Source organism: Sinohyriopsis cumingii, chromosome 3 (genome assembly GCF_028554795.1).
Source record: "Sinohyriopsis cumingii isolate HCF-2022 chromosome 3, ASM2855479v2, whole genome shotgun sequence".
Lineage (NCBI taxonomy): Eukaryota > Metazoa > Mollusca > Bivalvia > Unionida > Unionidae > Sinohyriopsis > Sinohyriopsis cumingii.
The window spans coordinates 71,423,761-71,441,157 of record NC_142963.1 but is presented as its reverse complement, the minus strand read 5'-3'; the positions used below and the strand labels follow the sequence as shown (position 1 = coordinate 71,441,157).

Sequence of the window (17,397 nt, the reverse complement as noted above, 5' to 3'; positions counted from 1 at the left end):
GTTATCTAATGATCTCGCTGAATGTACACTATAGTAATGACAACTGTACATGTATGTTATCTGACGCCTAGCTTAATGTATAATTTCGTCATGACAACTGTACATGTATGTTATCTGACGCCTAGCTTAATGTATAATTTCGTCATGACAACTGTACATGGATATACTATCTGATCATCTCGTTTAATGTGCCCTTTGGTCAAGACAAATGTACATATGTATGCTATTTAATCATCTCGCTTATTGTACACTCTATTCATGACATCTGTACATGAATATATTATCCAATGATCTCGCTTGATGTACACTCAAGTCATGACATCTGTACATATATGTACATAATGTTATGTTACTTACAGTGATTGTAAAATTAATAAAACATGAATGTAGCGTTGTATATGTCGCTGTGCATTTTTGTTTTTCATGCGTTTTGTATGTCTTATTAAGAATTATTATATGCATTGCTATTTGCCTTATTTGTTGATCAGACATTTAAATAAAATAGTTTTCTGAATGTGAAGATATAGAAGTCCAACACTCTGCGAATGAACTTCAATCCAAAAAAGGAAACAAATATAAAACCAGTCAGTTTGTGCTTTTAGGTCTTTAGTCAAGCTGACGCAATAATACAAATTCAGTGCTGTCAAGGAGTACCAACATAATATTTCTTATTTTAGAAAAAAACAATAACTATTGGGCAATGAAACAAACCAGCAAAAAAGCTGTAAATTTGTCATTTATGGTTTTTGTGAATTGCACACCTTAAAGAATAGAAAGAATGGTTACATTGGACTCAGCGGCACATGTGATATTTTATGTTTTAGATTCCAAAAATCATGTTATGCAGACATGATACAGTAATCCATGATGCTCATTTCCTAAAGTTGCCTACATCTTTCATTTACTTTACGTTTCCATTTTTTTACTTTAGTTTGTCTCAAATTTTCTGTGTCTTATTAAGGAGACACACCTTAATAGGAAACCATTTATTCGAGATTTCCGAAATGGATTTTAAAAAGGTACATCTGCTTGCTAGATTAAACAAGTACAATGATAGCAATAATTGCATGCTTGGTTGAAAGGATTGATTTCGCTACAGACGTGTGGCGTGACTCTTGCACCTAGAAAAGACGTGTACATTTTATCACCAAGGTACACTTACATTGAAGCTACTTAGTTGATAACGAAATACTTTGAAACGCTACTAATATTTAGCCTTTTTCTTTGAGTATTTCACGACCAATGAGCCATAATGATATAAACAGATTTGAATTATGCGTACAAATTACATTTCAAATGTCTCATTTTAATAATTTTCATATTGTATATTTTGTCCCGGTTTTATATACAGTAAACATTTTGTTTAATGCTAACACGTTCATAATAGGAAAATGCTGCTTGTTAAGTCTATTTTTCTGCGAGTCGTCCTGTCATTTGTATTCCCTAAGCGATTATTTTAATGTTTCTTCTTAAGCCAACTGTATCCTTCGCGGTGACAACTAATTTGCGATAACGTACGGTTAATAACTAGTCCATGTTTGACTGCGTTTTATTCCGTATATGAAATACAGTTACATGTTACAGAGATATCTATGAATGCAAACCTGGATTTGTATTTTCCAACTGAATTTTTTGCTGTCTTAGTTATATTTATAATGTTCTTTCGTTTCGTGACAAGAAAAAAAATGAAACATGGCCAGTTACATCAACAAATCAAAACAAGACATTTGCTTATGATATATTTTTGGTGATAAAACACTAAACTTTTCTCAAATAAATAATAGCGGTATAAGAAAAGGTTTACTTATCAAGGCAATAACTGCGAGATTAATAAATGAAGTGGATTTTTGGACACATTTTTATAGAAAATCGTTGTTGAGGAAGAAGTGCTAACGTTTGAAATTTTTGCAGCTGGTAGAATTATGCATAACAGAAGGCTGCATCATGAATAGAAAAAAGAGACTGTACCCACTATCTTATACCGAATATTCTGCGATTTGAGTTTCGCTTTTCCAACCTAACTTACACCCTAAATATAAAAATTAGAAAGCAGTTTGGTTCCTTTAATCATTCATGATGGGATCCATTATGGTGGTCCTATATTTGGAAAACATTTTTTTCCATAAATTCAAGACTTCACATAATGACATAAACTGTAACTTTCGTAAATCACACAAAATAAAACTATTTGGCAATCAGCAATAAAATGCTTTCTAAGTAAAAAAATATCGTACCAATTGCAAGCTGAAAATAATGTGCAATGGGTTTAATTAATACATAGCCCGATTCTAATGAACTGTTAATAATTCAACTGGTGTTTGGTCCCATGAATTCTCTCGTTTCTATCCCACAAAAGTGTTTTAATTCACTCTACATTACAGCCTGAACGAACATTTAAGACATATAGGTGAATTAAATATATAAAAAATTTTCGGCATTAGTTGTCGTTGCAATCAGAATGTTGATTCTGTTAATGGTTGAAAAGAAAATAAGTCATCAGTGCAATATTGCGTAAAAACGCATTAATTAGCAATCAGCATGATGCAATGAGGTATGAATTAGTTGCTTACTTACCTTGTGCAAGGCGTATTATGAACACAAGCAGAACACCCGCTGGAAGAAATGCCATCATATTTAACTTCTCGGTGATTATCGTCTTCTCTGGTCCACAAAGAGATATAAGATTTTTAAGACTTGGCCGATTACTCTGAAGTTTATTGATTGCCCAGTGAAGACATTTACCAACCGTTATTCAAGAGAGAAGAAGCAACAGTAATGCCATTGCGTGAAAGTGGCCAGCTCGGTATCTAATTGTATTATTATCAAGTACACCACCGCCTCAGATAGTCACGTGGTTATCTTTTTATGCCACGTCGACTCTTATCTGTCATTCTTTCGATAATGCTTGTATTTCCTAACGCAGGCTTTACAGGCAAAAGACCATTGGACGACGAAAAGACCCTTCGACCAATATAATACACTATCTCCTTTGGATTTCGTTCAATACAGCGGCAAATGATTGTATCCATCTGAAAGCCAAGAATAAATATAACGCATTCACACAAAACTGGGTTTCATTGTTAATGAAAATGCAACGATTCGTAGCAGATGTAATATTCTTTTGAAAGAACTGTGATGGAGCACGATTTTATGTCACCGTTTCTGAGACTACTTCACGCACAGGCCCGTTTTAATATAAGTAAAACCATAATGATGTTGGCAGATTCGAAAATAAATGCAACGTGAAAAATATAAGATGACAATATACTTCAACATTTCAACCACAGAAGTTGCTAAATTAAATGCTGAATCTAAATATTGATCACACATGCACCTTTTCTCAACCCATATATATATATATATATATATATATATATATATATATATATATATATATATATATATATATATATATATATATATATATATATATATATATATATATATATATATATATATATAAATTTGACAACCAGAAAGGATCTTTGTCTGACGAACCTTTGGAGGACTTTTGTTACTCTTTGTTGTTCCTCTTTGTTGTTCCTCTTTGTAATGTCTCTATATCACATTCATAAAGAGTCACTTAAAAAAGCAAATATCCACATGCATTTTAAATGCCACCTATCAACTGTAGTCTGTGTTTTAAATGTACTTTGTACCAAAATAATTTGTATCGATGTCTTGAAATGTGTCACTTATAATTCACCATTATTTGCTCAATTGCAATGCTATTTTCGCAAATGCCATCAAGAAAAAACCACCAACAACAACTACATAACGAATTAGTGAAACTAACTGCCGCCACAACTTGTACGGATTATTACCAATTGCTATAGACTTACAATGCTTGTGCAGTCTTTAAAATCGATTGTTTTAGAAAGGTGTTAACAACTGTAATCAATTGATAATTCATTTTGTAACTTACTTCACATCGATGTAATTTGGAGAATTAATGAGAAGTTTAAAATATTCTTGGTTATTTTGTGATTATTTAGATATATTAAAATGTTGCCAGTACACATTAGGCAGACTGAACAGCTAGAGGAATTGTAACGCAATAATGACTGTAAGGAAGGGTCAGTCGTGGTTCTCTACTCAGATCCTTTATTGTAATCGTTATCTTGGATAATAAGCTCAAATTAATTTAGAAACCAAAGTTTAAAATATGTTAACTATTCATAAATGCAGGAAGTTAGTAGTAGCTAGACGTTATGGATTATTCACTTTTACCTGTAATTTCCTCGTTACAGGTAAAACCATTGATGCTTCTCATAATTTAATGTAGTAACACTGTATATAATGATGAACCTTTATAGTGTGTTTCTTGATTTGTTGACATTATTTTTTGTAATCGATCTCTGACACATGCGATCCCTTGCTGAAGCATGTGCATATTTACCTGAAATCAACATAGATTGTTTGACAGTCTTTAAATTGAACTCAGGTTAGACATTTACAGTTATCCATGACTGAAGTTGGAGCAACTACAGCAGGGCATGATATGCTTCATCGCCATGTATGTACTTACTAATTTATTCAATTCGTGTGCGACTGTTAGGCCATGTGCGGCCAGTTAATGTACGCACGGCATACTACTTAATTTCTCGGCCATGGGTCATAAATGCAGATTAGACACTTTAATGTACGAACCACATATTTTTAATTTATATGTCCGGAAGCGGCAAAGGAGGAGAATGGGCAGATACGGGCACGTCCTGGTGCCAACGGTTGCCTCCTGTTCATCCAGAATTTAGGCATTTCCAAAAGTCAATGGTGTCGTCTTGCACATAGATGTTGAAGTTTGAATATAAACATTCTGCACTTTGGATGGTTTGGTTAGTTTAGTCTTGTAAGATATGTAACGGGCTATATTGTGAATCGGATTAGATTTAGGATTAAAATCATATTTTTCCTATATTTTGTATTGGGTTGTAGTGTATGTTTTGATTTAATTTAAGATGTGCCACCTCGTTTGGCTGGGCCTGATGGTTTGAGTTTATATCCACCGTAAGCTGTCTAATGTTTGTGCATAGTTTTTGTCTTGCGTATCTGCTGGTGCAATTGCTTACCTAAATTGTTATTTTTTAAATAATCAGGTACTGCATTATGGTGGTGATCTGCATATTTGACCACCTTATATTCTTACTTAGTTTTGGATCAGATTAGCGGGTCCTGCGGTTAATACTCTCATTAGTAAACTAGACATTGCCACCTTGTTCTGCGGGGTCTGATGGTCTAGGCTTAGGGCCACTTTATACGGTTTAATTGTTCTTCAAGGTACGAGAGTTTACTTGTTTTGTTTCCTGTCGATTCTCCGGTATCAATATCATAACGAGGAAAACGAACAGTATCATTATTTCCTTTCTTTCTTTTGCTATTGAATAGTCAAGTGCAATCAAGTTTTGTTAGTAAGAGTATATCACGAGTGAGAAGAATAGATCTTGTGAGAGAGTGCGTGTTGTTATAAGTAGTTTGAAGGCATGTGCTATGAATTATAACTTGTGTTGGTGTTTTTTCCGTGGTTGTCAGAGAGCAGATAAAAGAGCCTTTCTGCCCAGGAAGTCTAGAGTGGCCGCCCATAGAGTTAACCACTAGTGAGAATGATGTATTCAATTCTCACCCCGGTGGCGTAGTTCCCCATCATCTTGTCTAGACATGTGGGATTTTTCCAGTTTCTAATGGCGATGAATGGATTGTTTATTAATTGAGTGATTTGGTCCATAGTTGTTGGCGGTAAGTTATGAGAGTTATAGTTTTTTCCACCTATTGCAAAAGGGTATCTCAGGTATATTAAATAGCGTTTCTATATTTGTTCTTCTTGACTGTAGGAATTTTGGATAGGTTTTGGGGGATTTCAGATTTTTTATTTGTTTTGGAATACTCGACTCTCTTTATTGTACTTAGTGTTTGCCTTGTAATGTAGTAACTAGCAAAAATACTTCCATGAGTTTTGCTTGGCGGTAAAAATGACATTTTTGGCTGTTCTTTCTTTTACCGTTTGCCTAAATATATTTGGGGATTTCTTTTCACCATTATGGTTTGTGTACAGTCGTAATTCACCAAGGTACGGACAGTTTGACATACTCCTCTTCTTTTGATTATGTACCGTTCGCTGCCGAGGACAGAGCTTAGACTATCTTAAGGTTAAGTCGTTCAATAGTATCGTCGTACAGCTGACCGTCGTCCATTCCGTCGTCTATTCCTTCACATCGAGAGCGAAAGATCTCCAGCATTGCATATTAGTTATTTTGTTTTGTCTACTTTGATTTCCAGAGTGATAATATTGGAAAGTGGTCACTTCCCAGAGTACTGGATTGATCAACTTGTCACGATAACAGCGCAAAAACAGATTTTTAAGAAGCATTTAGAAAAATTCAATGAAAGACAATTAAAATATAATATTTTAATCTGAATCATCATGATAGTGATACTATAAGGTTGTGAGATAATATCATTTAATACCATATTTATTAAAATCTTGTAAAATAATATCGTGTGTTATACGAACTCAACAAAATATGTACAATAGAGAAGGAATAATACCAAGGTGATAGACTGCATGATAAATACAAGCAAATAATAATTGTAACAATTGTTGTATTTTTATTTATTTCCTTATTCATTTATTTATTGTATACATTTTGCTTTAATAACAAGCCTTATTATAAGAAAGGAGTCAGATTGCTGAATCTTTCGTTTTGTTTCCCAAGCATCTGCATTAGACAATGACGATGAATTTTGATTACTTATCCAAATGGGTGTATATAATCATCAATCATACGTTCGATAATTTCAGTTCTTTTCTCACATCTTTGCATAATTGAAAATTCATAGTTTTACTATTATGTACTAGTGCAAGCATAAACTTCCATCTTTATGCAATATTTAGCATCGACATACAGATTCAGTACAAGAATTATCAGATGTAAAATTTAATCAACTTAAACGACTAGGGTCTGATGTTTTCTTAAAGTTAATTGACAACTGTCCTGCACAAACTTAACAAACTACACTCAACTGCAAGTTTATGTGTGTCTCCATCTTTCAGTTTCGCACTATAGTCTCATCATAAATTCTATTACTAAAACCAACTAGTATTTTATGAGAACATTTTGTGCAACAACCATCTTAAAGAAACAAGAATCTGACGCAGTACTGTAATAAGTTATTAATACATTATTAAGCAATGAAGTGAATATTGTTTAGAAAATTGGGGTCATTTTCACTATGTAAAACTTTACTCCAAAAATTTTAGATTTTTTTAAAACAAGTTTTTAATTTCATGGCCGGTAACGAATATTTTCTTCACAGAATATTCAGCAAGCACCAGGGGTTAAAACCAACTAATTCAATCGTGACTTTTCTTTTAAAAGAATCTTGTCGTATTTATGAGGAAATATTGATTACGTCCACAAATTAAAGGAATCCCACAACTCTTTTACTTAAAGAATATAATTTTTTCCATCTATTAAATTGTACAGTTATGAAGTAATTGTGCGTTGTTTCCGCATTCCCTACCTGTGACACCAATCTTGACATTCTCTGACATGTCCTAAGCAAAATAATATTCGAATGTTAGATTTCAATTATGGGAAACATTTGAAGTATATTTTTAAGTTTATTTCAAGTAACCCAATCAATTGTTTGCCTTTTTTGTTGTTTTGATCTCTGTGAATGTGGTACAATATGAGATAAGTTTAAATTCTCTTGTGTATTGAATTTACATTTTGCAGGTGGCAAATTACGGTCGAACCAATTGCGTACGATGCAAATGGGTATCACACAGGAAGTTACATAACAGATTTCTTTTCATATTTAGTAACAGAGAAATTATATTTTACTGAGGTTTCTAAACTACGACATGTACATAAAACAACGAACTTATACTGTTTTAGGGTTTCTAAACTACTACATGTACATACAACAACGAACTTGTACTGTTCTAGGGTTTCTTAACTACTACATGTACATACAACAACGACCTTGTACTGTTTTAGGGTTTCTAAACAACTACATGTACATACAACAAAGAAATTGAAATAGCAATAAAAGTTAAGGATAAAGCTATCTAAATGTATCCATGAAAGGATTATACGCTCTAGATATGTATTATTTACATGGAATAAAATATTTTATATCATGCCATTATTTTCACATTCTTTTCTTCATATATATTACATCTAATAAAACCCATTCCTATTCTGAATGGCACACATTTTATTTATTTGTTCTTTGCGTCCAACACATGTATAGTTTCCTCGGTGACCCCTTTGTGATCCGTATCGCTAAGAATGAGCACAACGTTGTTAAACTTTGGATGACTCTCACTAACTTGATTGGAATATTGCATATGTTCATGCTAACCATTTCTCAGCTCGTGCTAACACTCTTTAAATCTGGTACCATCAATATTTCCACTGTGTCATTCTAAATATTAAAATTGGAACACTACACACCGCACTGTCACAACCAAATACATGGTTGGATGCGCACTGAGTCATTTATTTTGGGACTGAATACTGTAGAGAAACACAGTTAAACCTTTATCTAATTAGTATCAAACAGCTTCTCGATCGTTGATTATTTTATTTGAACCAAACTAGAAGTGCATGGGGGACCACGATAAATTTAGGGTCTTGTTCACTAGGTCCAAATTTCACTAAACGCCCAAAATAATAGTCTTCCTTGTGTTCAGAGTGATCAATATCTTTTGAACTCATTTGATTGATAACATTATTTCTTTCACAAAATATTCTAGGGACACCAGAAATTAACTAGTCATAACTTTTCGAATTTTCTTTCACTAAGAAAATGAGAAAAATACATCGAACTGATTTTTTCCAGAAGAACAAGACTTTTCATGTGTTTAATGCAAAAGATATAACAGGTTTAATATATCTTTTGCGTCTGTTACACTGTATATATCTCTGCGGAAAAATATTAATATTGACTGATATATTATAAACAAAATAATTTCAATTCAAGGAGTAATTTCCAGAATAAGAGCAAACATAGCAACAAGACTAAAGCGGCGCCGAATTAATCGTGAAAAAGCCTATAATTTCGATCTGTTACGGACATGATGTCTTTAAGGTATTTGATATCGAGGTATACAGGTCTGTTTTAAAATGAGCAATACGTAGAAGAATGTAATCATTTTCATCCGAATCTGAGCGATAGTGTAAATATACATTGTCTAATCTATATATGGATATGGAGGGCATAGGGTTCCTGGATAAACTAGCATGTAATAGATGCATAGTTGTCGTCAATCAATTGATATAATCCACAATTCTTATACAAAATTTCATAAACTCACATACGTACAACATATCCATTAATACTTTGAATGATATCGACTGCGTATTTGAGGATCATAATTATATCCCCAGTTTTCTTGGAGCAAACTCATGTTTATCTATGGAAAATATTAGCAATTATCCGTTATCGGTAAATTGAAATCACGTATGGCCATTTAAATAATTTTTCTGGCTGGGTTATTCGTGCGAACATTTTCACATACGCAGAACATTATTGCTGTAGTTTATAACGGTTGAACGAGTACAGTAAGAAAATGCGTTATTCCTTTTGTCAAAGGCTCAACTGAACGCATGTAAACAGCTATCAAGAGTAAAAGTCAGTTCCTTCCCATACAATTTACATAATGATATATTACGTCGTCAGCTTCAATTTGCCCGACCGACAGTCCAGAGGACTGATTAATGCTATAAGATTAGCAACCTAAAGTTTATGTGAGTGAGTCATGTTCATTCAAATTTTAGTTTCCTCGAAAAATAATTATATGTTTTTCTTGGTCGATGGTTCATAAGAGGAATGTTGTATTTGAAACACGGGACATTATTTATGCTCATGTGAAAGTACAGAAAAAGAGCAAATCAAGAGCAATTGAACATCATTGAGTGAGAAAGCGGTTTTTTGGATGGAACCCCGGATTCGCCTCTGAAGAAACATAAAAGGATAATAACAGCGAAATAAGCGAAAGTAGCAGTAGTACTGAAAACATATGCCATACATTATATGGCATGATAGTGGGTTTTTTGGGGTTTCTTTAGGGTTAGGAATCTTCAGATCAATATCATAGATAAAAACCAATTGAACACAGAATATCTTCTTTATGAAGTATAAGTTTAATAAAATGTCTGTGTCGGATAAAGACTATTAGGTAAATGTCATTTCGATCGTTTATTGGTGGCAGGACCTAATGGATGTATTTGTTAATATTCATGGATGTGAGATTGTTTGAATAGATTACAGACAGATGCCACACATTTTCTGTCAAAAGAATGGATGAATCAGGGTGCATTTTTCCAGTTTCAATTTTACAAGACATGATCAGATGAAAAGGAATGTTACGCATTTCTCAGATATTGTTGATGGCATTATTGAAATATAAAAGCTGTTTAGGACTAAAGAAAACCATCCACTCAGAATCTCCACTATCCCATTCCGTGAAATGTCTTCTTCAAACAGGTGAATACATGCGCTTCCATTTAAAAGAGACGAATATTCTTCGAAATGAAAGCCATCAAACGAAGACAGAAATAAAGACACATAATTCGATCATCAGCAACAAAGAATTGCACAATGGTAGCCTTGGAACTTTGACTGTAAGATAAAAAAAAGTGCAGCTATGACAGAGGTGAATAGTATTGTATGTTAGCAATCGCCGCAACGCGAATTAATAAATATGAAATCAAATGCTAACAATAACTGATATATTCTTCGTTATTGCCGAGTATATTGCGCTTAAAATCATATAATTCAAATTTTGTTAGCGGACAAAATTTTATGTTTTCCACTCAAGCTTCAAAGTCGAATTAGCAAGAAAGAACGACATAGAATTTATGCTGTTTTCAATGCATTTTAGATTTCGTTTAATCACTAAAATATCGTAAAACCAGTCTTTATTCAAGGCCCCATTCAGCATTCATCTTATTACTGTAAGAGACCGTATAGAAAATAACCGTAAAACCGTAAAACAAGCGATTGTATTCAGTACTAAGCTATTGCGAATGGTCATGTGTATTTCTCAGCGTCTTGTCGTGTATCTTTAGGATTGTATGGGTCGCAACCATATCCAATGATAATGACAAAAGTTTTATTTCACTTGGGTCGCACCACAAAATTTGAGATGAAATAATAATGTCACTTTGCATGCGTATACATCAGCCATATAACATGAACCAGATAACGTGCGTATACATCAACCAGTTAACGTAATTTCACATTAAAGATAGGTTGACTCATTTTAACAGCAGTCTTACAATGAATGCTATGAAAACATACAAGCAAAATATAAAATCACACCACAATAGATGAAAATAACTCAATTGGAAAGGAAGAAAATGAAATTACGATGAATTAATATTTACTTCTCACCATTATCAATAATGTAGGTTACTTTTATCAATAATGTAGGTTACTTTTTTTAAACACAAAAACAACGTAACTTACATGAGACATTATGAAGAACTACTAGTTTTTATTTTATGATAGTATATCGAATATAACGAATATAATAATGATGGAGACAACGCACATATGCAAAATGTGTATCAACCAGTTGGGATCATGTTACGTATGTAAAACATAAATTCTACAAATTTAAGAAACTGCCCGTTCATCAAAATACTAGATCTGGGATAGAAAATATTTCGAAATTGTAAGTGAACGAGGAGTTCGTTGATGACCTACTTGCTTACGTCATCATCGGAGCTCTTTGTTATCGCCAGTTTCACCTTACGGGCTTTCGGTTAGAATGTCTTACTAGCTTATGTTTTGACTCTTGTATAGTTTATGTAATAGTCATTGGTCGCTTTGCACATTGAAAAGGATTCCGAAAGCATGCGAGCTGGAATCCCACCAGTTCGGCACTGTTGCTTGTCAAGCCTTTTTGCAGTTGCAATCTGCACTTCCACAATATCATTGCTCATTATATATATATATATATATATATATATATATATATATATATATATATATATATATATATATATATATGCGCAATGCGTGTCCGGTTATCAGTGGAGTTTTTGTCTAAGTAAAATAAATATATTCGTGAATAATATTCACACGGCTGGCAATAGATTATATTCTCCAATAGCTAAGACATCAATTACAAGTCAGCTGTTTGAACATAAATGACAAAACTAATTTCCGATATTGGCAACGGTTTGGCATTTGGTATTCAAAACGTTGCCTGATCCGTACATGGAGGCTTAGTCGAACATTGATTACACTAATAAAACTGTGTTTCTTTGAAGAGAGTAACCTTCTCATTTTTAGAGCAAATCAGATCAATGCGTAGCTTGTAGAAAGCTAGTAAGCATAACCATAAACATGTACAATGATGCGATAAAATTCTTGCCCTCAACTACTTATTTCCTCAGTTCAGTTTTCAAGCCAGTCCTTGTAATGACGTTAGTCACGACTGTTGATAATCACGTTCCTACATTAGGTTTCCAACTTACCGTGAGCACTCTTATTTATGTTGTTGTTGATGATGGTGATACAGCTCTTGATGATCGTGTATGTTTTCGTGATGATGATGTTTTGTCGACTTTCTTTATTTGTAAATAATATTGTGATTTTATTGTTAGGGATTGTACATTAGGATTATTTATATACTTGTGGCATCCCATTCCAATATTGCGTGTGAAAACGTTCTACATAATAACAGTAGCAAGCTTAGAGGGAGAAAGCACTTTTAAACTGGATGCATACTTAATTCTTTCAAAAATGTATTGGATCTTGATAGTTACAGTCCCTATGAATGCAAAGCATTGATGAAAGATAGCAAACTTACCTTTGTTTTTAAAGTTTCATAAGTAAAATTCGAATACTAAAATGAATGCAGTGCTGCTTTCTTGAAACATTTACCCGTTTAATGCCAGTAAAATCTAAAATGTATTATTAATGAAGTATGTTTTCAAAGCAACACATCTATCGTTTAGCACGTTTTCTGGCTATTTCCTTATCGTATTAGTTGCAATATTCTCAGGAACTACAATCTTTATGTCAAGTTTAGTGCGTTGTCGAATACTTTTTGCACTATAAATATTTCTTTTTTTTTAGTATTGCTATTTAATTTTGCAGGTGGCAAAGGAGGGAAAATATCACGGCATAAGAGCCATGGAGAATCGTTTAAAAGAAATATATCAGGAGATTAACTTTCATCTTCCATAATGCAGAGAAAGACAATGTAATATTTATTTCCGAGGCTACTACCTAATATTAAATAACGGCAATTTAAAATAATACCCGACGCTCGAAATAACAATGAAGGATAATAAAAACAAACTTATCGTACACTTTAAAGGACAGTGCATTACTGGACAATTGCAATCTAATTGGAGTAAAATCTTGTGAAAATATGCTTTTTGTCTACATTTCTTTTATTGTACAACGAATGCAAATTGAACCAATAAACTTTTTTTGACATGCATCTGTTTTGCGTACATTAAAAAGCTATAGTATTCACGGTACCCTACGGCGACCTGTACTTGTAACGATTTGGTACAGGACGATCACAACATGGCTAAAATCTGAATGACAATAATTTAATATTATATATTTTTCAAACTAACCTTCTCTCCCTTAATGCTGCCATTAGAAGTGATAAAGGTTTACTAATCTTACTTCCGCCACATTTTTATGATATGCTAGACGAGTCTATTTTATAAAAAGGAGGATTAACACCATAGAAAACTCCAAATTTGCTAAACGGGCGTGAAGTTTTCTGATCAGTACCAAGCAGCCATTCTTTCACGAGCAAAAACTGTTTTATTTGTCGAAATATAGAAGTGAGTGAGGGATAACGAAACGTTATGACGTCTTAGTCACCATTACCCAGTCTCAAGAAACATCTCAAAATGTCTTCCTCATTTTGAGACAATTAAATTTTTCTTATGCAAGACTTGACAGAAATTCTTCTTTTCACTGTTCCAAGACTCATTTTTGTCTAGAAGGAACTCGCCGCTTTGTGCTAAATTAAAAACAGAACAGTAATTATGAATCTCTTCCATACCCAAATATCATAACAGAAGATAACATAAAATCTCGATCTGACGAGAAATTGTGAGAATATGTGTGTAACCCTGATTAGGATTGAGAGAGTTCCAACAAAAAACTGTAAAGCCTATCAATACAAGTCGTCCAACATTTAGTAGGTTAAAAGTATTCAGGTAGTAATGGATGGATTACAAAATAAGCAAAATATGTTTTATATCTGGTTATATGCAGTTTGTTTGGAGCAATCAGTAGAACAAACAGATAGTCACTGATCTACCAGAGCATTATACGACGACAGGTCATGCTCTTTTTTTTTTTTTTGCAGTTTGACTCGACTTATAGATGAGTAAACACTGCTGCAAATTCGCTATGTTATTTTATTTGGTACTAATGTTTGCGCATTTAGTGGATGCTACAAACCGAGAATATATAAGATCCATCTAGGAATGTTTATTCTATGGAAAATACAGGACCAACCCTCCAGTGAAACTACAAAAATCTAGTTACTCTCAAACACGGGAAAATTGATGCCCACGAAAGAATTATTATTATCCATCATCACTGAAAAGCATAAACCACAAAATACTTTTCTGCAAGATTCGATAGACTGACAAACCGAATGTACTCGCTTTTAAGTCGAGTCAAACTGACAATAACAACTATGCTGATCTTCCGTAATACAATGCGCTTCCATATCAGAGTCTATGCTTTTTGTTCTGCTGAATAATCTTAAGAAACTGAACAGACCCGGATCTGCTGGTGCATTATGTGCTGGTAGATCTGAGTATGTGCAGTTTGTAGTTGGACTCGACTTATAAGCTAGTACTGACATTGGTATACATTTTGCAAGAGCCAAACGAACACTTTGATAGCGACTGCGTATTGTAGGTGCATAACTATAATCACAGTCTTCTTGGAGCAAATGCATTTCTGATCTATAGTAAATACAACGAAGTGTATGCAACCACCTACTTCGGGATAAATATGTTCGCCTTTTGTATAATAGTATCGCTGTAGTTTCTAACGGTTTACGGAATTAAATAAGAAAATGTGTTACCCCATTTGATAAAGGTTAAACGGAATGCACATAAACAGCTATCAAGAGGTTAAAATCAATTCATTTCCTAGCAGTTAACTTAGTGATGTATTACTTTTTAAAGCTTGTATTTGGCCGACCGCCAGTCCAAAGGACTGATGAATGCAATCAAATCGGCAAAATGAGGTGTATGTGGATGAGTAAGTTTCATATAAATTCATATTTACCTCATGCAAATGAACCTTTTCCTCAGATTATAGTAGTAACGAGTTATGATTATAGTAGTAACGAGTTATGATTATAGTAGTAACAAGTTATGATTATAGTAGTAACGAGTTATGATGTACATGACAGATTGAACAATGACTTTGATCCAGTGCTATATGGCTTCATAAAGACAAATAAGCAGAAGAAGAAGAAGAAGGAGGAGGAAAAGAAAGACGACGAGGAAGAAAAAGATCCGAATTATTGTGGTGACTAAAACGAAGACTACCATGCTGATAACAACAACTACGATAGCTGTGCTGCTGCTGACGATAATGACGATGACGATGACGACAACAGTGGTGATAAAAACGCAAGGTGATTTAGATTTAGGCACTATAGATTAGTTAAGCAAAAGCATCAGCACCCGCAGCGAAACCATATCCCATACAATATAGATGATGATTCTGTGTAGTGTTAATATTTTAATCCACTGATCCATGACACAGATAAATAATTAACGTTAAGAGACTATATGTGCTTTAAAAAGTATAATTTAATATTATATACGATTACAGGACTGGTTTGAGAAATGTCGTAACAATTTTCTACTGGATCTAATACCTTTTTATTAGTAGTGATATCAAAATTGTATGAATCTATGATGCCATATGTATTCAATAGAAACAATGGCTCAGTTAGAGTGCATATTTCCTGGTCTTTGTAATTTTTATTTTAGTCAGCTCATAGTAGATAGATAGCAAGCAACGCTAATGAAGAAAACGTATTCTGCGATGGAATTACACTAGGCCGATAAATCATTCCCTCTCCAGTGATGATATTGATTTTCGGGTTAGGGACTGAATATCACCTATTCATTTAAAGCTGAAATTATTTGCAGTAAACAAATTGGTTGCACACATCGGTGTACATTTTATGCACTAACCTGTCTTTCTCGTTGCTGTGGAGCTACCATCGGCTGAAAGGTTCTTTTGGTGACATGTACATTATATTTTCCGAGCAAATCCTATGTTTGGTGACTTGTAAATACACGTGGAATAGCACAACCATCTGTCCTGTCATTTTGAATTTCGCGCTAGATGTGTCTGTTACCAATGACCGGTATGTGTCTAAAGTGTACGCAGGATTGTTCCGGAATGATTTGCATGCAGTTCAATTACACATTATTATGAGCAGGTGACATCAGATAAACATATCGTCCTCTGTATCAACACATATTTTTTATTTATTTTTTTGGGAGGGGCTTGATTTATTGGACTAGAATAACACGTGCTGTACATTTTCAATTAAGAACTGAAGAAAAGAGTTTTCATACAAGGCTCTGAAAATTTGAATGGCATTATTGAGATACAATATAATACATGAACTAATTGCAACCATCCACCCGGAATATCCTTCGCCCATTCCGGGAACCTTCGTCCGTCTTACGGGCGACATATATTCAGCTCTCTTTGGCAAGAGATGAAGATGCTAAGAATGGGAAACCTATGAAATCAAAATAAAGCTTAACACAAAGATTTCGATCATCAGTTGCGTGGCACAGCACGACGGTAGTCACAGAATCTTCAATATCACAGAAAGCTTTTAGACTTCCGCATCAGTATATGCCTTTATTTATAAGATGCAGGGGGGTGCATAAATACCGACCTTGAGTCCACTGATTTTCGTTCGTTTGTGTCTATGTCTGAGTTTGGGGGGAAAGAAATCACCCATTCAAGAATAGGGCCAAACTGCAAAGTTTTATTAAACTGGATGGTCCATTTCTGAATTGTTACGAGGGTAGGATGGGGCTAAAAAATTGAATTTGCGTCACTAATGCACAGTATTGTAAGGAGAAGATTATACAAGTTAACGTTGTCAAGGTCTGACTCACCTTTGTGTGTTTTCATTTGTTATTGCTTGTGTAGCATTGAATCGTCTTTAAGTTTTGTATATCCCTCAAAGGTAGGTCCTATGTACATCTTATTGTCGTATCATGTATCTCATATTTTTCACAACCTTGTTGTAGATGTTTTGGGCGGGAACAATATATAACGATAAAGACAAAAACTGTTTTACACAGGATACAATAAAAATATACGAGGTAAAATATTAAGATGTCACAT

The 17,397-nt window shown here is 33.7% G+C and overlaps 1 protein-coding gene across 1 annotated transcript in view; it reads right to left on the bottom strand.

Annotated features, from left to right (window-relative positions):
* The window catches only part of LOC149803080 (neuronal acetylcholine receptor subunit alpha-4-like), a 93,324-nt gene extending 90,514 nt beyond the window's left edge, over positions 1-2,810 (bottom strand). The window contains exon 1 of the mRNA XM_089951337.1: positions 2,575-2,810. Coding sequence (XP_089807463.1) covers positions 2,575-2,632 — 58 coding nt within the window. The 5' untranslated portion in view covers positions 2,633-2,810. The remainder of the gene's footprint in view (positions 1-2,574) is intronic.
* Positions 2,811-17,397: the final 14,587 nt, after the last annotated feature.